This window comes from Thermobia domestica, chromosome 2, assembly GCF_964235325.1.
Source record: "Thermobia domestica chromosome 2, izTheDome1.hap1.1, whole genome shotgun sequence".
Lineage (NCBI taxonomy): Eukaryota > Metazoa > Arthropoda > Insecta > Zygentoma > Lepismatidae > Thermobia > Thermobia domestica.
This window is the reverse complement of record NC_137455.1, coordinates 268,819,313-268,844,451: the sequence shown is the minus strand read 5'-3', so window position 1 is coordinate 268,844,451 and position 25,139 is coordinate 268,819,313. Positions and strand designations below refer to the sequence as shown.

Here is a 25,139-nt window from a genome sequence, read left to right as displayed (position 1 = left end):
CTCATCACCATAATAGACATAAAATATAAATATTTTTCATACATTTATTATCTTTTCCTTAATCGTTCTTTACTTTTTAAAGCATCAAGTTTAGAAGTTATTTGGTTCGGAAGTCGGTTGGATTAAATTACCTTTTTGAGAAACATTCTTTTCTTTTGAGTTCCCATGAAACCGCGAAACCCATTCCCAGCTCTATTTGATTTTTCGTTATTGAAAGAAAAAAGAAAGAAAAGTAACGAACTCGGACGCAACCTCTTGTCAACATCTGTAACTGTCATTCGAAAAAATAAATGGGTTTTCAGTGACTCTGATATGGGAAAGCTAAATCTTTTTTTTTTTTTTTTTCAACTTTCATTTCTGTCAGAAATGTTCTAAATTCAGACCTTTCACTACTACCACCTTTCGTCAGAGAATGCAGAAAGAAAAGAGAGAAGTGTTTTTACGTAGTGCAATCTAGTATTTGAAATATTTTATCTAAATCTTGTGGAAACAGCATTTAGTAGTAATTACAACTTAAATTTAAATTTAAAATGAAACCTGCAGGAGTGTGTTTGTATCGTTAGATTGCTCAGAAACAGACGGTCTCAAGAACCTTACATTTCCAATACAGAAATATATTGGAAATATATTTCTGTACTGTGGATGTGACAGTTGATCGCCTAGTCATATTTAAGAACAAGCTAAGGATTTGAAAGAAATAAAAAAAAAGTTGCTGAAAATAAATCAACAAATGGATTGATGATGATGACATTTAAAGAATCAGAAAAGGAACACGTACTTCACAAAATCTACAAGTCACATTAATAGGAACAAGTTTTAAGGAGAATGGGCGAATACGTCCCTGGTATGGGAATTAGGCAAAGGGGGTGTACAGTTCTAATTGGGAAATCTTTAGAAAGAGACATTCGAGTAGACCAAATGCATAAAAAATGAAGAATGATTAAAGGAAAGATGATCAATGTATGAAAAACACTTCTATTTTCTGACTGTTGTAGTGAGAAGCAGGGGATATACCAATAGCGGGTGCCCATCTTCTCAAGCCCCATGACGCATTTCATAATTTCTACTAATATGTGTCTCCCCTAAAGCAATATTTATTTATAAAATTCCGTTTCGTTTTCGAATACACATAGCTAATCTCCTCCTTCATGATGTGGCCTCCATTAAGTGTTCTAGCATAAATTATACAATTTTATACAAATTTGTAGTTACTTCCTGGTTTAAATGTATCATGTTCTAAAATTTCGATACACTTCCAAGTTTTGGGAAGGAAATATTGAAGTTGGGAGAAGTAAATATAACATTTTTGGTTTTAATCAAAGGATAAATCCGGAGATAGTCCATTCTTGAGACGCTGAAACTACATTTTTTAAAAAAGTATTTGTCTCTTAACATTCCGTTATTGCTCTATTGATATCTAACTTTGAATACAATGAACCTGTTCTTGGGATTCTGAATCCATGTCTCGTTTTCCTTACTGTTTATGTTCTATGTGAACATATTACTGAAACCGAAATTTGTAGCATACTATTTCCTATTTCAATAAAGGAAAAAGATCTGAGATGGAACATATTAGAGATGGCAAAGATATTCGGGAAAGGGATATCCGGATAACAAATTATCCGATATTGTTTTAGAAGCAACAGATAATTCGGATAACGAGTAATATCCAGCTGGCGGATAACGGATAATATCTGGATAAACGATAATATCCGAATGATGGATTATATCCGAATGACAACCCGAGCTCCTTCGTGGCTAAGCGGTTAGCATACGTACCTTTGGCGTGGGAGACCCGGGTTCGATTCCCGACGAGAGCTTATGTGGTTCGGATTCCACATTAATCAGTAGGTCCCGCCTCATATAGCCTCGCTGCTGAAAGGGACGCTAAAATCAAAATCAACCCAACGACAGCCGGATGACGGATAACGGATAATAACCGGATAGAGGACAATGATCGGATAATGGATATCCAAATAACGGGTTATATTCGGATGACGGGTCTATTCGGATTACGGATAATATCCGTGTGACAGATAAGAGATAACGTGACGAATAAGATGCAATGTTTAGAAGACAGGTCAACTATCTTTGGACACTGAATCAAATTTTAAAGTACAAAATTTCTCGCTATCTTTTTTTGCCCTCTGATTCCAGTCATCAGATGGATGAATGGAAACTTTCTATAAAGTTTTCCATAGTTATACATAGCATCGTTTGGAAGTTTCAAGAAATTAGGTAACAATAATTTTGACTGGATTGGCTTAACACAGAAGGGTATCCAAGGATACGAGTTCTTCCACGGATAAACTTAAGGACCGAAGAAGACAGAGCTAATAATTGTAGAGTCGTGTTATTAGAGGTAATTCGGATGGAGCCTACCTTTGATACGCACAAACCTGGATAATACGGAGACCAGATGTTGTTAGATGCAGTAGTACAAAACATTTTTTCTACATACAGGAATTGTTTGTTACAGTATACCATTAAAAATAGTTTTACATACATACAGTACCATACAAAATTAGATTTGGAAAAGTCAGTGATAGTATTCTGGGATATCTTTTGTTCTCTCTTTCATGGTGCGATGTTATAACGATACACAATGACAAACGTCTGAGCCCGAAGGTTTGGGACTCAGCAGTTCGGTAAGAGCCGGATATGCCCCATCTGTTACAACAACTGTATTCTACATTTTTAAAGACTATTTCAGTTAATCCAGAGTCTCAGCTAGCCGGGACTCGGATGATCGTGAGTCTACTGTAGTTGCACGCAACTACGAGCAGTAACGTTTTCAACATCTTACTTATCTTTCCTCTGAAGAGGCAAAATCTTTCAATTGAATACGTTATAGTTTACACTATTATGTGATAATTAATTACATAGTATTCACATCTCTGTTACACTATTGTAGTTGTCTATACATACTGTCTGTAGTTGTCTGTATTGTGCTAACATAATTGACTGTGTCAACTATATTACTCGATAAACAAAGACAAGCACTACTCTCTTGTGGTATCTCTTCCAATCATGCCGTTGATATTACTTCCCTTCTACGCGCAGAATATCAAGGGAATAAAATGAAGATGTTACACATCGAAACATGTCAATTCTCATGAATCTGTTGTATATGTTGATTTTGTTGTTATTGTATCGTGTTACTGGAGTTACAAATGTTTTTTGTAATAAACTGTTTATATATTCTTTCTTTAAAAAAAACAAACAAACAAAATGATAGCTCAAAAGAATATTCTGAGGCTTTAGAAATAGTGTGCCAATATAACAATGTATTTATTTTTATATGCAGTAAACCATGGTTAACATGAATCCCAAGGGACAGAAAAATAGATGGTTCGTGTTAAAAACATAGTTAACTGGGGGAGTCAAATTTTATTTTTGGAATATTTTTTCTACAGATTAACCATTTACAGTACATAAGTACTGCACTACATTGTGTATGTCGTCATAGAAAGCACTACAGTACTGCATTAACTACTGTACTGTAACTTGAAAAAATGTACTCATAGATCATTTTCTGGTGGAAAGTTCTTGCATATTGTGCTGTCGTAGATGGGAACGAAAATGCCAGGTAAGTTCACTGCCAACTGTACTCATTGTTTCTGTAAAACTAGCGGTCAATTCGGATTTTGTAGCAAAATGTTCTAAAGTGTTCAAAACGCGTAACACTTCCTGAAAAAGTAGACAGAATGATATTGTCCTCCACACTTTCTTCTGATGACATTTCTTGCCCTTCAGACAACTGCCTCTACATCAGATTCCATTCGAGCACACACGGCAACATCATCATCTGCACTAACAAACTTTTCAAACTAACTCCAGCGTTCGCAATGTGTTGTAGAATATTGCGTTGATCAGCTGAAGTAGTATCATTGTCACCATCTAATTCGTCAACGGGATTAGTATCTTTATATCTTCAGGCTCTGCTAAAGCAGTTCTATATGTGTTGTGATTATATGGATTCCCAGATGCAGCAATAAGTTTTATTGCATTAAGTACACTCCAGGTTGTAGCTTTTATCTCCTGCTCAGCAGCGCGAGTTGCAGCTCTCACAAATCACTTGCGATAAGACCTCTTCATAAGAGCAATAATGGTTTGACCCAAAGGCTGAAGACGACTTGTTGCATTTGAAGAAAAATGTGAACCTTTACATTAGATAAGTTCAAATCATGTATGTTATGGGCTATACACATGTTTAATGTCATAAGAATGGCCTATTCCACTGTTGAAGAAGACAGTTATGAAATGAGAGCTGTCGATCCAATCTTTATTATTGTGAGAGTAAATGCAGAGTAAAGTACCAATGTTTATGTTCTTATAACAACGTGGTTTGTCGGACTTGTCGATCAACCAAGGAAGGTGTTTATTACTGATGTCTACATTACATACATGCATGTTTCATCATGGCATTTTTCACCTTTTAATCCGAGGATACAATTTGGGAAAATATTGTAAAAAAAAAAAAAGTAAAGTTTCTTCCATATTGTAGTCATCACACGAGGTCTCTCACTTGGTAAAATTCATGCAACTAGTTGTTTGCCCCTTCTTCATCCGCTTTATTTGCTTCACCACAAAGCACTAATGACGAAATTGAGTGTCTCTTTCCGAACCGATACAGCCAACCAGCGGAACAACTTAAATATTCAATGCATATCTTTTTTTGTGATTTCGTTTGCTTTTGACTGTACATCCTGGGAAATGTCATTTAGGGAAGTGTTTGAAGGAAAATTGAACCAATGTTTACAATTTTGCTTAACAACTGACATGAAATGAGAACAGCGTATCGTTACGACGTGCAAGAAGGAGGTTAACCAAGTCTTAACTTTTTAAAAAATTATAAAGGTAACCAAAATAATTCTGTCGCATTTTCACCCAACACCTTCGAACATCAATATATCACTTAAGACGTACCTGGAAGATCAAAATTAGTCTCCATCAGCATTGATAACCATCTGCCAAAGTTCTGGAAGGCCATGGATTCCATCGCGGTATAACTTGTTGGGCCGTGAATCGAAGAAGGTATTAAGTGCATTTTGTACCTCTACTAGGGATTTGAACTGGCATCCTCTAATGTGATTGCCCAAGGAACGGAACAGGTGATAATTGGACGGTGCAATGTCCGGGGAGTATGGCGGATTCAATAGTGTTTCCATTCAAAGCGTAGAATGGTGTCCCGGGTCATTATAGCTACGTGGGGCTTCGCATTGTCCTGCATCAGGAGAACCCCTTTGCGATTCAGAAGTGCTGGCTTCAGAGTTTTGAGATTTTCTTGAATACGGCTTAACTGCTGACAGTACATAGTTGCATTGATGCTGTGACGAGCTTATAGCTGTTCCCGATTCCCGAGCAGTCCATCAAACACACAGAATGACCTTCTTCTGGTGCAGTGCTGGTTTCGGCTGTTTTGGAACCGGTTCATGGGATGCTAAAGAATGATTACGGCGCCGTGGAGCTTCGTACAGGACCCACTTCTCATCACATGTCAACACCCTGTCCAGAAATGGCTCCTTCCTCAGACGAGACAGCAAAAAAACACAGATGTCTGCTCGCGTTGTCTTCTGGCCCGGAGTCAAATTATGTGGGACCCATCGATCCAACTTGTAGTGCTCCGAAAGTTGATGCAGGTACTGCCGAATGGTTTCTCGATTGAATTGTAGTTCCAGTTCCTCACACTTCTGGCCATTGTTCGCCTCAGTTGCTGCCTGAAGATCTTCATTTTGTGCATGCGTTCGTCTTCCACCATGAGCTGCCTCTTCTAGTGTTCGTCACCGTCCTTATACTTGTTAAACCACTGGTGCACTGTCCGGGTAGCCACAACACCCTCACCAAAAACGTGGCATATGTTCCTCCCTGCTGCAGAGGCGTTTGATCCCAGTTTGAACTCGTAAAGCACACACGCCCTTATGACGCTTTGTGGAGGTCTCATGTTCACACCATCCTTACGCAAGTTAATGGTGTAACTGAAGTGCCACAACCAGGTAGTTTGTTGCATATACTCACACCAACAACTCACCTTCGTCTTATCTCCATTCACTTTAAACTCACTGTGTGAGGGCCAAGTGAACTCAGACCTCTACAAAAAGCGACAGAATTTTCTTGGTTACCTTTATAAAATTACTTAGAGAAATCTTTGGTGGGTGGAGTTTCCACAATTTCTGTTCACTTGAACCTGCGTCAACGGCTTTTCTAAAAAGGACTAATAACAGAAGCTTGTCTGCTTCAAATATTTTTCGTTTGTATTATCTCTTAGGGGGCGATGAATGAACACTTCAGCATATATATATATATATATATATATATATATATATATATATATATATATATATATATATATATATATATATATATATATATATATATATATATAAACAGCGCTTCTTTAAAATACATTAGTTTGTATTATATACAGTTACATCTAGAAACAGTGTAGTTATTTCTTGAAAGGCAGTAACAGATCGCTTAAGCATAAGATAAAATGCTATATCAAATTATAATACTGTACGTCATGTATATACAAACATTTACTACAATAAGCTAATAAAACGATTATTATAGAAATAATAGAACTTCTAATGTTAAGACAATATTATTTTTCACCTAAATGAAATAATAATATTTATTGTTGCTAAACAACCATCTGCGCACATTTAATCACACTGTACGATTTTCTGTTGTGAAGTATTTCCAGAATTAGAAGATTGTACGTCTTTGTGATTTATCATCATTAATACTAAGAGTAAGTAAGATAACACTTCCATTATTAAGAATAAATTCTGAAGATATTGTCTGTTTTTAACGATACAAATAATTATTAAATATACTCTGTTAAGTAAATAATTTACAATACCCATGGCCGTACAGTTATAGGCAGGTAGATAATGTTACAGTTAATATAACAAGATGACCAATTCTTAAATATCATAAATAAATAAATAAATAAATAATACACTGAGTGTTGAAATGCAGGAATCTTGCAAAAAATAGATACTTGTTCAGCACTGAAATTTATTACAAAATAAAAAGAGAGTTACCCCATCAATTCAATTATACACACAAAATATATGGATGATTATCAGATAATTGAAAACGTTTGTATTAATAACATGCAAGATAAATATGAGACGACAACTCTCAGGATGCGTGTGCAGCATCTGGTCGTTGTTTGTGATGTGTTAGATGATCGTCTGTAGTACATCTGCTGGCTTAGAACAGGGGCATGAGTTGCGGGCGGGCAGCATTGATGCAAAATAGAAACACCGTTGGGCATTTATTGAGTGTATTAAGTGGGAGAGATCAAATTATGAATATACCGTCAGTTGGCGCAATTGTGTGACCAGAAAGTTATGTTGCAAGAAACAGTGTTCCAAGTGGTCTACAAATCTCGTGTCGAAACGATAGTGACGTTGACAAAGGATAATAGTGGGTGGAAAAGAAGCTTAATTGAAATTTGAATATTGAAAAGAGTTGTCACAAAGAACTGTAGAGTAAATGCAACAAAAGTGACTGCGAAACTCAATTAGCATATGTAACAGCCTATTGTGAAAATTGCAGTCAGCCGAGAGTTGTGTAACCTAAATATGGGCTTTCGGGTGGGAATTTTCAAAACGCTTATCATCGCCAACAACACTTCAGCGCTAATATAGTACCAAGAACATACAAAATGGTCTGCCAATGATTGGAAATACTTAGTATAGTCCGATGCGTCATCTTCACCTACTTTCACTTTCATATGAAAAATGAAATGAAATGAAATCTTTCAGTTTTTCGTACCACCATTATGTCCCAATAAATCAATTTTCCAAGATGACTACGCACCAAATATCATGGGCGGAAATTGTTGAGTTGTGGTTTTATGAATATCAGAATAAACTACGAAACCTCTCCTAGTCAGCCAATCCCCACATCTCAACAATATTGAACACTTGTGATTAGTACTGGAACTCAGAATCTGGAGCAGATATTCTCGATCTTCGCTGGCGGAGCCGAGTGGTGCACTACATGTCAAGTGGTACGATAAACCTCTGGAAATCATTCGTGACTTATATAGTTCCATTCAACCAAATCAAAGCCGTTCTTCAAGCTAACGGTGATTTCATGATGTATGAATCAAGTAAATTGCATTTTCTTAAGGTATTTCCATTTTTGATAAGCATGGTGGTTGCTGCTCTTACTAAACATATACCTTTAGAAATCTGAATATTCTGAATGAAGTTGTACATAACTAATAAGAGCAGACCTATATCACTCCGTTTTGCACACATTGAACAAATATTCTTTCCTATGTTGCAAATGCTTTTTCTTTGAGTTCTAAATATGTATATAGTATGAAAGCTTGCGTGTGACCATGTTTGCATTTCTAACTTATATAGCATATATGTTTTATTAAGGTTATGAGTACAATGAATTTGAAACAAATTTTTCAAAATACAAACAAGGAAAAATCATAAATGTTGGCAATTTTGTTTTAGGTTTTCTGCTGTTTCAACATTTTTGAACGCTGGTTACTATTTCTGCAGATAATCAATTGCATTAAGCTACAATTGTACTCAATATAGAAAGGCTTCACAAAAAAAATTATATTATCATTTTTAAGTTTCTCTAATTTAATTTGGATGCGATTCTGGATTATCAAGTTTTGCTACACGCATCCAAATAGAGTAAAAACGACACGCAAATTAACTGCAGCGGGTAGTAATGAAATGCATAAAAAAGGGGGCTTAGACTATTATATTGACAGGTGAGCACACTTGGCGAACTAATATCTTTTTATATTAGTGTGCATTGCTTTCTTTTGCATTGCTATCTTCACATGATTCTGGATCCTTCTTTCGTCCGTATCTCCTGTATTTCTGGGTGTCGGCCCGTAAAACTATGGATTTCTCACTTTTCTTCACTCCTCTATCGATTGTGCATTGTTTGATTGGGGAATGCTACTATTAATATAAGATTTTCCCTTGCCAGTCATACCAAGTGTTTTTGAAATATGTTTGGTTACTCTAAATTTTTATTTTTACTAAAACATATGTGATTGATTTCCTACTTTCTTCTGGTTAACTGATTTCAAATTTTATTTATTAGTCATCGTTAGCATATCAAACTAATACAAATAGTAATAGTTTTTAATAACTATTTACGCTCAATTAGGGGGCAAAGTGGCACTCGAGAACTTTGCTGTTTTTCTCTCGTAACTCTCGTAACTATTAACTCGAGAGCTAATGCCTACTACACGTAGATGATATATTACTGTTTTTCGACATATACTAAGCTTTTGGTTGAACGTAATATAATCATTTAATTTCCCTCAGCTTCACTCTAAAACTTTATAAATAGCTCTAGAAACCTCAGAACTTTATAAGATGAATACTCTATGCACTAATATATTATTTTTTCTATATTGTATACAAATTAATAAAATAAATATGCATATTTTAAGTAACTGAATTTTTAATGTTACAATTGTCTATAGAACAATGCCCTCGAGAAGTACTTTTAAAAATGCTGTATTTCAATTACTTTTCTAAAGAAATCAATTCAAAATGTTACTATTTTCTGTTGATAGGTAGGACCACTTAGGAAAGATCCTAATTTCGAATTCCTAACGACATATTTTAAACGTACAGAAGATTGTTTGGTTTATATCAGACAGATTTGACAATGCAGCACCAGAAACATGAAACTGATATTGTTATTATTGTGCTGCCTCAGTTTGCGGATGTCGGAGTTTCCTATTGATACTAGTGAAATGCTATTGGAAGCAAAATATTATTGGGAATGGTAACACTATGGATCTTTTTTATTGCACAGTTTATGTACAATCAAATAGGAAACAGTGTCGAGAAAAAGTGTAACCATCACAGTGACTACAGCTAAAGATATAGTGGAGGGCAAACACAAATAGGGTACATGATCAAAGATTCGGCAAACAAAAAGGATCCGTTCGAAGTTATTAGCTAAAATGTCGCTCTAGGAACTTTATGAATTTTTTTCAACTAACAGGGTAGGAGAATCCACTACCCCAAAAGCCGTCAGTGAGATGACCCACAGATTACATTTAGTTGTCTACCGTCTATTATCAACCACAAGCTTCACTAACTGGTTCATAATCTGTTCAAGTGGCACCTTGTTGCGCATCAGATAAACTGCCACAAACTGCAGAGAAGACACTTGAGTAGCGAGTCACAATGAAAGTCAGTTCATATTGAAAAACGTCTATATTTATCTCATGCGTAATGATAACATGCCGGTGCTTATGTACCGTGACATATCTCGCAAGAGACGTACCAGGCTTTTCCATCAGTGCAGGGAATCGTGATTGTCAGTGGATACTGTTACGAGAGAAAGCGGAGGTACGTAAGACTGGAAAAACGTGAAGGTGAATGTTGTCTACCCCCAGCAATTCATCATCATCCCAATCTATCGAAAAGATATCCCTCGTTTGTACGGTGACAACAATAACTAGATGCGGATCTGCATGCGGATCCACTAATCCCCTCCTCTTTTATCATGACATAAAGCAGGAAACTGCAATTTATTCTACTGTAGTTTCTTTAACGATATTCCTGTCAAAAGCCGTCAATAATAATACTTCACTACAGTGGTATGCAGATGTGTTGCTGGAAAAAATATAAACTCGTGAGAATAGGATATTATTATTATTATTATTATTATTATTATTATTATTATTATTATTATTATTATTATTATTATTATTATTATTATTATTATTATTATTATTATTATTATTATTATTATTAAAGATTTGAAAATTCGAAGGTGTTTCTGAAGTCTCAGAAGGGATCTAAATCATGTATGGCCAATGAGCAAAATGGACGAGGAAGTGGATGAAGTTTCTAAGATTTATGAAGGAGGCGCCAGGTGAACAATTTTGGGAACAACTGGCCTATAGCAAACCCATAGGAAGGAATAAAGTGGAGTTCTTATGTCCATGCCTCAACGTAGTTTGTTGCAATAGTAATTATGTTGGACATAGTTCATAGTGCTGTGGAACTATAGAACATAACTGGTGGTGATGGTTGTGGTTTCATTAGGTTAGTACATTTCGGAAATCGATCGGATATAAATCAGAAGTATACTTTATTATCCAAATAAAATACAGTTGAGATGTTCATTTTTTATTTGATTTGTGTTTTTTTAAATGCATAAAATAGAATTTTCATCTTAAATTTCTAACTTATTAAGCATAAATTAGGAAAACAGAAATAATATAATCTTAATATTTATATTTTTGATTCCTTTCAATCTAAAATGAAGATGAGAAGTACCAGATAAAGAAAGCTTGCCTTGAATATGCAAATAATTTAGAACTGCTATAAATTTCAGAAGACCGTTACAATAGTGTATCAAGGGTAGTAATGAGTCACGTAAGAAACATGAAATGGTCCTACGTTTTCATGTAGAACGTCTGCAGTAAGATGGGTCGAGATAAGGAATGGTAGGATGTTCCTTCTAGTAGATATGTTGTTAAATGAACTCGTGAACATTAAAATATTGTTATGTAATTTCTTTTTACTATGCCCGTCTTTAGTACATTACATATGTTTGTTTATTCTCCTAGAAGGAAGAAACCACATCTAGTAGGTCTTGACTACCAGGAAACTTTGTCATGTTTACAGAGGAACCTCTTTTCTAATAAGCTTTCATTATTTTTCTTCTATTACATTCGTGAACTATTTACTGCAGTCATTCTTCGCCTGGTTAGTAAAATAAAACCGAAAACATTACACTCACAGGATGATAAGTCACACAACCCGTTGATCATCTTGTTCTTAATTCATCTAATACACTGACAGTCTTGGATATAATTGTTCCACTTCATGTTGCACCCACAATTTGCCCTCTTTAAAATCAGAATAGTCTCCCTTGTTGCACCACTAATGTATGGCCTACTGCGCACACGAAGCAGTACTATGTTGTCTCACATGCATAGCATTAAGACCAGATACTCGCAGTGCACAAATGTTCAGTGCTACTTACACAGATTACGTGTAGCAATACATCGATGTTTCTATCATTAACTCTCTACATAAGTACATTTTGTGGATACAGAGACTCGGCTCATAATTCTTAGTGTAATTATTTCAAAACACCGATGCTCAACCACCTTCAAAGTAATCCTCTTGGCTATGATACACTTTTGAAGCTGATGAAATACTTTGTACATCTTTGGTAATCGAGCAGTGCCTTATCCGATACTACTTTCGTCTGAGTTTCTGAATCAAAATGACGGTTATCAGATTATATTTCATCTGATAAGAGATATGAAAGTCTCACTTGGATACGTCAAATAAATATACGTATGTTGAAGCACAAACGTTCTATGTTTAGCGAGATACTGTGCCGCGATTATCGGCCATTGGGCAGATGCATTGTCACGGAGAAGGAAGACTCCATTGTCACATCTCTGACTGCTTACGGGTGGTGCACTTCTACAAATTATTTAAAGTATCCACAAATAGTTCTTTGTTTATGTTCTGTTCTTAGTCTTTGAGGATGATACTCATAAAATTTCGCACATCCTTTTGTTACGATCTTGCTAGTTGTTTTCGATCTTGGTGAAGATGCTGACTTCCATGTTGAAGTACGCTTTGATTAACTATCAAAGAAGAAGATAAAGATAGAAATACCAACGTGGTCGATAACTGTTAATATACATTTTCATCTTATGACACGATAGTATATATTGATGCTATAAGTGCTTAGTAATATTTATGTTCCCATGACAGGATTGATCAAACCATGATTTTCTTTCAGCATAACATGCCGAAGAAGCACAGTTTAAAAAGCGTCTTTTTTTTTTAATATCCGCAAATGCTTAAATTCATTAATAATATAATCAGATCCAGAAGTGAATGTAATTTTTATATGTGGGTATGAATAAGTTGCAAGTTTTTTGAATTGAGGGATATTATAAGTAAAGTTTTCACACCAGCTGTCCTCTTGTCCTCCACCATATTTAGTGTCTACTGTCATTTTGAAGACAGGAAGGCATGCATCATTCATCAGAGCATACAGATGTTCCTCTCTTGACGGCACAGATGAACGATGAGAGATGCTTAGTCGTAAATATGACCAGAGATTAACGTCAATTTTTGTTTCCAAAACTTTGTCGTTCGTCTTTTGTTTTATACCTTGTCATAAACTTTCTTCTAGATTTGTCCTTTCTCCTTCTTTCTCCAGCTACTTCTTCCTTTGGTTTCACCAGAAGGGGAAAAAAGAAGGAAAGAACGAAAGAGAATCAATGTGACAAGTAAAATCCTCTTATGAGAAACGTCATGGCGTTTACGTCACAGCGAAGAAAGACGTCCTTGGCACATTGCACAAAAGAATTTCCATCCACATTGAACTGTTTCTCTCTTCACTACCCCTCAGCCATCCTCCATCGCGAGAAAGCCTCGAATTAGTCACGGGAAGAAGACAAATTGGGTTCCGTGTTACAGATGAGTACATTTTGCTGCGTATCCATTTTTTTTTTTTATTTCAGGATAAAATTTCTTCGTCCAACAACATTGTTTCATATTTCTTCTTTATTTGCTTTTACGGTATTCCTATATATGTGTATATAGAACATTCGTGAATACATTTCAAAACCTGGACAAGTGTTCGTTGTTTCATCTCCCTCTCTCTATTGTTGCTAAAAGTTTACTTAATTTCGAGTATATTTTACACATTCATAAAAAACAAAAACTTTTTCTGTTTCTCATTTTAAATTAATCCATAGCTTAATATTTAACTTCTTAGTTCGCTATGTGTATACATTTTGGATAATAAAATATAGAGGGCTGAAACATAGGATCTTTATTAAATGTTTGGTATGTTTGGTAGGAATCGAAATCAGATGATGTTTGGCTAGCGCAGAGTTAAAATATTACACTTTTCTTGTCATGTTATTACATTTTCATTATTTGCATTCTGGATAGAAAAAATGGAGAACAGAAACGTAGAATCCTTATTAAAAAATACTATTCCAGATATGATTGGCAGAACCGGTATTAGATCATGTCTAACTAGGATAGTGTTGAAATAGTAGATTGATTAATCTTTAGAAGTAAGAATTCTTGTTAATTTTCCTATCTTGAACCCAGAAGCGTTTCGTATTAATATTCAATTTTAAAGACGAATTATACATTACCAGTGTTTTATAGCCTCTGGTTTCATTGTGTGACTGAGCATAAAAGTATATTGGTCTATACCTAATTTACTTCGTCTATAGTTTCTCATTAGATCAAATTATTTTAATTCTCTGACAAATAAATAGGCTGAAATTGAATCTTTAGTTTAATATCCATAATCTGTAAGTGGGAAACAAATTATAAGAAACGTGAAAGATGAAATAATTTCCGAAGTACTACAACAAATGGTAGGAAACGTAAATAAAGCAAGAAAATACGTGAATACGCTCAATAATCACGACTATATGATAAAATGTGAGGGTTAGATTCAAATATGGGAATCTGGGATTTAGAAATTTTGCTTATTAAAGACAATTTTTTATTGTCTATAGATAGTAAAATAAAAAGAGGAAGTATAATAACTTACTAACTCATTCGGAAAGTATTCAAAAAGCAATATAGTATTCCATACTCGAAACCAGCAATAAGCGTCAACATTAAGGCAATATGAAATTTAGGGAAGATAGTCACGTTGTATATTTTAGACAATTTTAAGATAATTTTCAGTCTGAAAATTTAGTGAGAGTCGGGGAAATGTATCATATTACCGCTTTCTGCGGGTTGGAGAGTTGTATTAATTCAGGCACCTATGAATCAAAATAATATCATATATTAACAACACTTTTAATATCACAATTGAAATAAATGTGATGCATATTGTTTATATTGAACACCAGTAAATATCATGTTGCTGGTGTTTGGAAATACATTTTAGACGGAGGTTTAGGTCCCCATTTATATATATGTATACTTTCCAAAAGAAAAAAATCACCACCAAACGACTGCATCTAGACGGGTTTCATGCTGTTTCCCACTCAAATTATTAAACTTTGACTACCATACAGTTATCAAGTGTAACTACCTATGTAAGTATTCACATGGTCATTTTAGACTTTGATCCCTTTGCAATGAACAATAAATTTTACTGTCAAACTGTACGTAACTTTGTTGAAATTAGCCTTGTATCTATAGAGGGAAGAACAAGACTGTTTATGTCTAATATTTAAAGCAATAAGCTAGGAAAGAATTAAGATTCTGAAATTAGAGCATCGTTCCAATATTTGCCTATCCTGACTGAGGAACAATAAACATTGGAATTATTGGTAACGATTTCAAGCTGAGGAATTCGGATTTACGAAATGAATGTGATAATGATAATTCTATACTCTTTGTACGGTTTTGTTTCGGAGTTGACCCAGGGAAACCAAAACGATCTCTAACGTTCTCTGAACTGGGATTCCCAATGCTGATACAATGTCTGAGGGAACTCAGCCGCTGACTGCTTAGATAGAAGTTTCCAATGGTTAACAAAAGATTTAATTGATAACAATTGATTATTACAGAAAGCTATTCCCAAATCGTATTCCTTCTTTCTCAATTTCTTGTGGTCTTGGATATTCGCAACATGATCTATCATTTTCTTTCTATATCTGCCTTCTGCGGTTAGAAAAAAGCTCTTCTGGTAGGTTGCTTGTAATCCCAGTGTGAGTTTGAAAAAGAAGCGATGAACGCAAAACGATCCCGCCAAGAAGAGAAAATCCAATTACGCGCCTTTGAGAGAGTTATAAAAAAAAAGGAAAAAAGAAGCGAGACCGAGATAGAGGAAGGATTTCCCCATTTCGAACATCCACCCGCCCACTCTGTTCACATGTGTCCAACCCTTCGGAATCCGATTTTCGTTGTTGAGGTGGAGGGAAGGCGGATTGTTACGTTTACGTTTAACACGTTGAAAGTGAAACAGAGCAGGGCGTGCTGAGGCAACAAGCGTTCACGGGGCGGGAGGGGATGAAGTACTGTAAAAGCGCAGTGCGGTGGCTAAAAGCCTGCAGTCAAATTTGTGAAATTGACTCGCGAGGATTCCTTAAAATTAAAAGGAAGGCAACCGTATGTACACACAAGAGCTACTTTACTGCAGAGAGAAAGAAACAGCGAGTGTGTGCGTGATTTTATAAATAGAGGACATCTACATAGAGAGAGAAAGTAGAGAGGGTACGTCTGCGCAATCGCTAATGAAACTTCAGCAAGTTTTTTTGTGTCATCTTCGAATAGCTTCCCATTCATAACCAGCACGAGGAGGCACGGCAAGAGTAGAAACGAGAATTAACATTCATAAGAGCATCAAACGTTTAAGGAGAACAAGCTCTACAAAATAATACTCATAAAACACCTGCTCAATTCTAATTTTCTCTCCGCAAACTTTTAGATAGTGAATTTGGAATAACAAAGCCATTATTTGCTATTCAAGATGCAATTTGAGTGTTACATATGATTGTGAAAGTTACTAACATGTTCATCATTTTGCCTTAATGCATAAATGTGTAATATGTAATAACATGTAGGTTGGGATCAGTTATTAGGGTCGCACAGTGGGATTTACATGATTGTACTGTTAGTACGTTCGTTAGTCCATATGGACGGACGTCCGTTACTCCACAAGGTAATTCTTGGACGAAAACGAATTTTTTAATTCTGTTTTCTATAATAGATCGACCGATTATCTCGACTGAGTTCCTTAATGGAATTAATTCTTTGACATCTTATGAATAATAGTCATTTCAACATTGTATTGTTTAAAATCCGCGATATTCCCTAGCTTTTATCCAACCCTATAGCAGCAAAGCATTGTTGGTTGTCTATGATAAAATAGCTCTTAATAAGTAGCTCTTCTTGCTGCAAAACGTTCAATAACCTTTAGTTTCGCGTGATCTTTACTGTATTTACCAGAGTTTGTTAATCTATTTGTTACAGATTTTGCTTTTATTATAATATCTGTTCTCGATCGCTGATCTGAATGGGATTCATTTATTTTGTATATGAAGTTTCTTTCATATCCAGAAAACCGTAATCAGGCAAGTCAGTCGAAATTGTTGGAACAAAAACTATCACTAGATAATAAATATTATTTTCTAGATGATAGTGACACAAGTATGAAATTGATTTTAAGTTCATAAATTTAATTTTTTATTATATTTGATGTCAAGGTGTCCTTCCGTTTTGCCTAAAGGACCTCCAACACTTTGCAAAACATAATTTAAACTATCTTATCTTTAGGCAGACTGAGAATTCCCGTTCTGCTTAATCTTTCAATACGGGAAATTTTGTGCAGGGAGGGATTTTTAAGGGAATTTTCTTCAGTAATTGAAACAAATTCTGTAAGAAGAAGAACTATTTCTTCAAGTTTCTAGCATTCTAGCAAAAATAATACTTGCTATCGGAGTCTATTCTTCACCAATATGTGAATCAGTTGATGTATCTCAATCTTGAATATCTGTTTTAATTGTAAAACTTTTAAGGGGGGCGCGATGGCTCAGTGGTAGAGTGTTCATCTCTGGTGCTTGGGGTCCTTGGTTCGATCCCAGCTCGCGCCGTGTGGACTTTGTGGTGGACAAACACCGTGCTCGTGGATTTTCTCGGGGTTCTCCCGTTTTCTCCCACTTTCTTCATTCCACCATTTCCTCATTTCTCATTATCACCGTCTCCTTTAGTCTAGCCAGCATATCCGTGGGACGTTAAACTTAAAGATTTCATTTACTAAAACTTTTAACGAAATAAGTAATTTGAATTTAGTAAAGGAAAGTTAATATTAAAATTGAAATAATTTATAGTGTAGTATTTTAAATTAATACGAGCAATGCTTTTCAAGTAAAATTAATTTTTATAAAAATAAATTGAAACCTACGAGTAAATTAAGGAAATAAAGGTAATTATAATTTGAAAATTTTGTATATCTCTGTTTCAGAGGAGATCAGGGTTTCCAGAATCTGTTAGCTTACTGGTGACGAACGTCCTAGTTACGGGTGTACTAATTCGATCGTTTCGCAATACGTTTCTTAAGGAATTAAAGCGGTGATTTTGCATGCATAGTTGAAAATACTGTAAATAATACGTTGGTTTAACGCTTTCGAACGTTGTTGTTACTAACCTATACATATAGCAAAGTAAATTACTAACTCATTGTTAGATTTATAGGAAACCACTAGAAAAGCAAGTTTGTTCTTCTCAACCTTAGACTGTGGATTAAACTGGATTTTACAAAATTTTACTCTTAAGAAAGGAAAGAAGGGTTGAAAATATTATAGCTCTTCCCTAGACCTCTGATTTGGACTTATAACTGTGAAATGTTATATAATTAAATGTAAAAATAGGATACACGACCTACATATTGTTTGTTAATTTTCGAACTAATTGACCGATCGGAATACAGTTTTTAGACCTATGAAATCTTTTGGGTTGTTGGGCGCACATGCACGAGATTTAGTCGGCTATATCGAGCTGATTGATACACATAGTGTGAATGTCTCTTTGACTTGCACAATGTTTGAAAATGTCATTCTAAAGTAATGAACGAAAGATGGATTTTTTAAAAATATATTTTTACGTGTTTCTTTAGTATTGTTGAACACAAAGCTTGAAATTTGATGTATGTAAAGGTTTTGCTTCAGAGAGTACAAACCCAACGTTCACTTATACAATCTCAATACGTTTGAGACAGGAAAAGAGCGCAGGTTCATTTGCTGACTAATTAATAAGTGATTCTTTTATTAGAGAAGAAATGGTTTGTAAGGATGGAAAACAAGTGCAATTTCCGTGTTTTCGTTTCTCATGTTTGTTTCAATAAAAGAATGTTTATAGCTTTCCCTTGTGTTGTACAACACTTTGTGTTTCCAGTCCGAAATCTTGGAAACCGTTTTGGTCGTAAATCGTACTTTTGAGAATACATTGGGTTTTTAGAATCTTGATTTTATACAGTTGCACTTTCGAACAAATGTGATTATGGATATTATTATTATTATTATTATTATTATTATTATTATTATTATTATTATTATTATTATTATTATTATTATTTAAATATTACAGTCGAAATGAAGAATATGTGAAAAAGTAGTGATTAAGATTTAAAAAAAAATAAATTTTGTTTGATCTTTCTTTCTCAATTACTTTTAGTGCTAAGTGTGGAAAGTTATCTTATTAGCCTTGTTTGACAATAATTATTTAATTCGTAACTAACACCACAATTATTAGGCTTCGACTTATTCTGATTATTTCTTTTATTTATTTTTGATAGGTACCTGAACATAGATGTAGAGGTCACAAACCTCGTTACCAAGAAGACTGCAACGTCATGGATTGTCCTAGATGGTACGCTGGTGATTGGTCAGGGGTAAGTTAAAGATTTTTTTTCTAAAAATTTTTCTATTCTGGAATTATTCATGTTATAGCTCGGATTCCTCGATAATTCATTTAAGATTTATTTCATGAATGGAAAACATAAGTTACGGTTTATTGCTAACTCTAATTGCAATAGATTACATCTGCAAATACTCTTTCTCTGAAGTACGTAGAGAACCAATACAGTTCCGGATTTATATTTGGGGCTTACGTAAAGAAAAGCAGGAATATAATATTTCTGCTTCTTTTCAAATACTAATGAGTAGTGCTGCACACGAGACGAGAATTTGTTGTTTCGTCTCAAAAACGTATGCTGGGGATACGTCATATATACCGGACACTCAAAAATGTATACACTTAGAACTATCATAGATTTTTTCCAGCCTATAAGATAAAACCAAAAAGTAAGGCTACAGTTCAGTTTGAAAAATAAGTGTACTTATTTACCATGGTTAAAGGAAATGTTCGAAATGGTCGCCTTCAGCATCGATACATTTCTGAGTACAAACACAACTGCTCCCGTACTTACTACCAAAGTGTTCAATGGGGTTTCTGCGCACACCGTTTGAATCTCATTCCAAAGTGTATTCAGATCACGTGATTTACAAGGTACACTTAATCGTTTACTGTGATCCATAAGATAATAATCGAGCGGAATAAGATCTGTAGTGCGTGCAATGTACACTCTGCTTCCCTTGCAACCTGTACACCGGCCTGGTACATTATTATACAAGTATGCTTGCACACCCTTATGTTAATGTGGCAGGGAGCAATCTTGTTTATAATTAAACCTGTCATTACCGCAAATTGCACGAATGGCAGAGAAAATGGAATCAGCAAGCATTGTTAGGTACTTTTCACCAGTTACAGTATCGTCAAAATGGAAAGGCCCTATAAGTCCGCTAGGAGACAAACCACACCACACATTTACACTAGGTAATTCGCAGTCTATTCACCAGTAAGTGGGTATTGTTTTCCTTCCAGTACACACAATTATACCTGTTGACAGATTGAATAGTGCTTCATCCGACCAAACAGTGCTACCCATAACCGGTTCAGTTGTCCTTCATTTTATATTATATACATGACAATAATGTATTCTATTGTCACTTATCTGATCGTGAGTCACGTATATCTTGACTCAACTATATTACAAAAATACAAACATTTGTATGTCAGGATTTACTGCTTTCCATCTCACATGGTCAATAAATAAGAATATGGGAGGTATATTTATGTGTGAGATATATATATATGTGAAGTTGGGCCAATCGCTCTTAAAAAAATAAAATTAAATTAAAAATTTGCACTTTCTCCACAACCCGAGAATTCAAGAAGTAATGAAGATGAATGACTGAAAGAATGAAAGATAAAGTTCCAAATTTTTATTGTTTCTATTTCAGATGATTTTTTATAATTTAAGATAAAAACCTAAACTGCATTTCCTTGCATTTCTACAGGAACTCACCCATTTTTAATGCATTGCTGTAGAAAGGTCCCTCCTATTTTTCTCCACAAATCTCGATCAGCTGCTGTCCTCATTCATATAGTCTCTGAAAAATGTTTGACTTCCTGCACATGTCTCCCATTTTGTCTTTTCTTGGGTCCTTTATTTCTCTCGGGACCTAATGTAAAACACTTCTCATTCATCTCCCATCTGATTATCTAGCTATGTCCAGTCCGTCCTAGTTATTATATCTATTCGTGGTTTTTTTTTACCCAACTCTTGATTTTTGTATTATGTACAGTTGCTCGTCAAAGAATACAATATCACAGGCAAAGTACATTCATTCTATACTTTACGCTCTGGAGTCATTGCAAGTTGCCTTTGGAAATAAAGTCTTGACTTCAGAGCAAGCATCCATGCATGTACAGTGTGTGACATACTTATTCAAACACAGCCAAATTCAAAAGCAAAACACGGTGGGGGCACGGTGGCTCAGTGATAGAGCGTTTATCTCTGTGCATGAGGTCTCTGGTTCGATCCCGGCCAAATAAGTTTTTGGTAACCAAGTGGATTTTCTCGGGGTACTCCTTTCCTCCCATATTTTCATTTTACCAATTCTTGCATCATCATTCACTTGCCTTAATCATCCGTCTCCATTAGCCTAAAGGGCATATTCGTGGGATATTAAACTGAAGTGTTTCATTTCTATTTTCACTTTTCAAAAGAAGAACGCTAATGTTGACAAAAATAACATTCGATTGTTGCAAGGCTGAGGTAATACCATAGTAGATATATTCAGTGTACGAAGTAGTCTAAATATATATATATATTCAAGAAGAAACATTTAAGACCTTCCGAATTTACGCCTTTTTGCTATTCATACCCCCGTACGTAGTTTTGCATTTCAAAGGCTGAACAGCGACGAAATCAGTAGATGAACGTGAGAAGATCCAGCTTCGTATGCAAAGAACAGAACTTATTTAGTGCAGGTATTAAGTCTGGATTGCACAGATTGATGGTGCTTGCCAAAATGACTAAAAGTAAAGAGCTCAAAAACGAATTCAAGTTGATAATCCTGAATGTAGCATTAAAGTGACTATTTTTAAGTATAATAGGAAAATTGATCGAACAAAGTAACGCATCACCAGTACAAGATACAGTAAAGAAGTCAGTGGAAAATGTATGAGAAATCCGAAGAAAAATTAAGTGGGAAGGACGAGAAAATCGTCATGTTGCAGGTCAAAGACAATCCCCAACTATGTGATCCGCAAGTGCAAGAAGCTTTACAACATGTTTCAGGAAAGGAAGGTATGTACTGAGACAATCCAACAATTGTTACACAAAAGGCCGTTCATGTGTAGTAGTGCACACAGCATGCGAAACTTACTTTTGTCATTAAATTTTCCAGTATATATGTGTTCTCTCATAATAATGAGACAGACAATGTTGAAGTAATTATATTATTGAGAAGAAAATAGATATTGGTCCCTTCTCCTGTTAAAAGCGAAGTTTTTTTTTTAAAAAAAAAAGCTGAAAACTTAAATCTTCTAGTTTTACGTCATACAATTATGCCACGTAGGCTAAAGAAGACAGTGATAATAAGAATTAATGAAATGGTAGAATGAAGAAAGTGGGACGAAAAGGAAGAACCCTGAGAGAATCCTTGCACACAGTGTTTATTCACTACACAAAATTCAATTGGCGTGAGTTCACCTCACGCACCAGAGGTGAACTCTCTACTATTGAGCTGCTGCAACCATCTCAAGAAATGCTGAAACACACCTTTAATTATTTTAAGTGGGAAGTCTAAATACCAATTTTCTTCTCTACAACCTTAAGAGATTTCGAGATATGGTCATCTTATTACAACTACTGTAATTCTTATTATAAAAGATTCATTTTTAACTAAGAGGTTCGGCCTACTTCACATTTACCTGAAACAGAAATGTGCCTTGTATGTCCTTATTTATTGAGCATTAATTCTGGAACGATGCGTCAACTGGTGATGCGTCAACTTCACATTCGCCCCAAATATAAACATGCCCCATATTTCTATATTTATTGATTCTGGGACTATGTGCAATGAAAAACACTAATTAGGCACTTAAACCTGATATGAATTATTATTATTATTATTATTATTATTATTATTATTATTATTATTATTATTATTATTATTATTATTATTATTATTATTATTATTATTGAAAATCATTGAGCCAACTTCTTATTTACCCCAAACATAAAAATGTCCAATATTTCGCCATTTAATAAAAAAAAACACTAATTCTAGGCCCATGTGAAATCTAAAACACTAACTAAATGAAATGTTTCATTTTTTAAAGGGATTGGGCCAACTTTACATACACCCCAAACATAAATATGACCCATATGTCCCGTTTCGTTGAGCACTAATTCTGGCTCTATGTTGGATGGAGAACACTAGTTAAGTACTAAATCCATGTGCAGTTTAATTTTGAATTTGACACCACTTTTAAAATATGTGAAGCTGACGCAACTATCTTAGCAATTAATGTATCTTTAGAACAATTTGAGCACTAAATCTATGGACTTGAGCACTAATAAGCACTAAGTCTTGACATTTTTGTAATTTTGTAATGCAATTGGGTCAAGTTCACGTGACTCTAATCTTGACCAAATTTGGCTTTGGGATAGACAGTGACGAGCTTAGTGTATGCTCTATGTGAAGTATTATGATATCATCTTGTGTAGGGCTTGTATTCCAAGGTTAAGTCCCATCAAAATTGGGATTTGAAAGAATTATCGATCGATGAAACTCATTCGATCTGCGCCAAACTTGGTATCCTGTTAGACCTTGAAAAGCTTAGTGCGCATGCGAAATGTTATTATGAATAGGTGTTTCATTCCTCACATCAGTTATAGACCATTAAATTTGGGCTTTGGACTCATTAAAATTTTTGAAAAACATATCTCTAATTGCTAGTTTGAACATAAATACATGAAACAAATCTGTTATTAAATGTCAATTTGAGACATAGGAAAATAAATAATGAGACGGTTGATTAGCAACGTTGTAAATGCAGTGTGCACTGATAACAAAAATCAGTGGAATATAGATCTATAATTAAACGTTAATTCGAGATATAGGAAAGTAAATTATGAGAACAATTGATTGGCCGTGTTGTAAATAGAGTGTGCTCTGATAACGAAAATCCATAGAATATTAACCTGTTATTAAACGTTAATTTGAGGCGTAGGAAAGTAAATGATGAGACGGTTCATTAGCTATGTTGTGAATACAATTTGTCTTGATAACAAACACCCGTGGAATATAAACCTGTTATTAAACATTAATTTGAGGTATAGGAAAGTAAATGATAAGACAATTGATTGGTTATGTTGTAAATGCAGTGTATGTTTACAATAAACATTTGTTAAAAAGTCAATGAGGATAACATTTTATCTGGAATAGGGAATACAGTTAGTTTAGATGTTTTAAGCATTTATCACGGAAAATAATTCAGAAACATCTTATATATCTATACTGTAGTAGTAATTTAATAATTTCTCTAAGAAAAATAATTCTAACCATGTAAGAGAAGGAATTTTATTATTTTTTTCGCTCCAAACAAGGTAAAATTGATTTTTCTTTTTATTTTATCCAAGGTGCATGAAGAACGTGCTCGTAGCATGCAACCTAAGCCATCCATACAACGTAACAGATTTCTTTTAAACCTTTGCTCTCAGGTGTATCGTGCTTTTCTCCCGATGGCTGTACTATAAATCAAACTGTTCTTTATTCACTTAGAGAGCTGTCGATTTGAACCACCTTTCCAAATTTCTTCCCACAAGCTTTGTAATTCATCTACGGGAATATTCCCACTTGCGCAAGAAATTCATACATACAAGTATACACAAAAGTAAATATTATAGATGATTTAGGTTGATTCATAACTCTTGAATCATTATGTGATAATAGTGATGATGACAGTTCAATATAAGTTGTACATTGTGTAAAGAAATAGCTTATATCGTTATTGCGCAATGCAGTTAAAGCCTTAAGTTTTAGTATTAACGTGTCATTATTATAGAGAGTCTATTAATACTGCCAGGTCTTTCCTGCAAACTGAGAAATTTCCATGCAACACGACCTACAACCAATCTCTTCGTCTTCATGTACGAATTTTCTGTTTTAGTAAATCCACCGATTGTAACCTCTTTTGCCCCTCCTTTTTCCTAATACAGTATATTATACCACATTCCTGATAATAGTATTGCTTCTGAGTCAATGCTCCAACTAGTTTCTCTTAATCTTTTTAACTACAACCAGA

General features: G+C 34.7%; 1 protein-coding gene across 5 annotated transcripts in view; it reads left to right on the top strand.

Annotated features, from left to right (window-relative positions):
- The window catches only part of nolo (ADAMTS-like no long nerve cord), a 1,299,980-nt gene that overhangs the window by 1,083,618 nt on the left and 191,223 nt on the right, over nt 1-25,139 (top strand). For all 5 annotated transcript variants that reach the window (XM_081748697.1, XM_081748696.1, XM_081748695.1 and 2 more), the window contains exon 9: nt 19,276-19,371. In XM_081748697.1, coding sequence (XP_081604823.1) covers nt 19,276-19,371 — 96 coding nt within the window. The remainder of the gene's footprint in view (nt 1-19,275; nt 19,372-25,139) is intronic.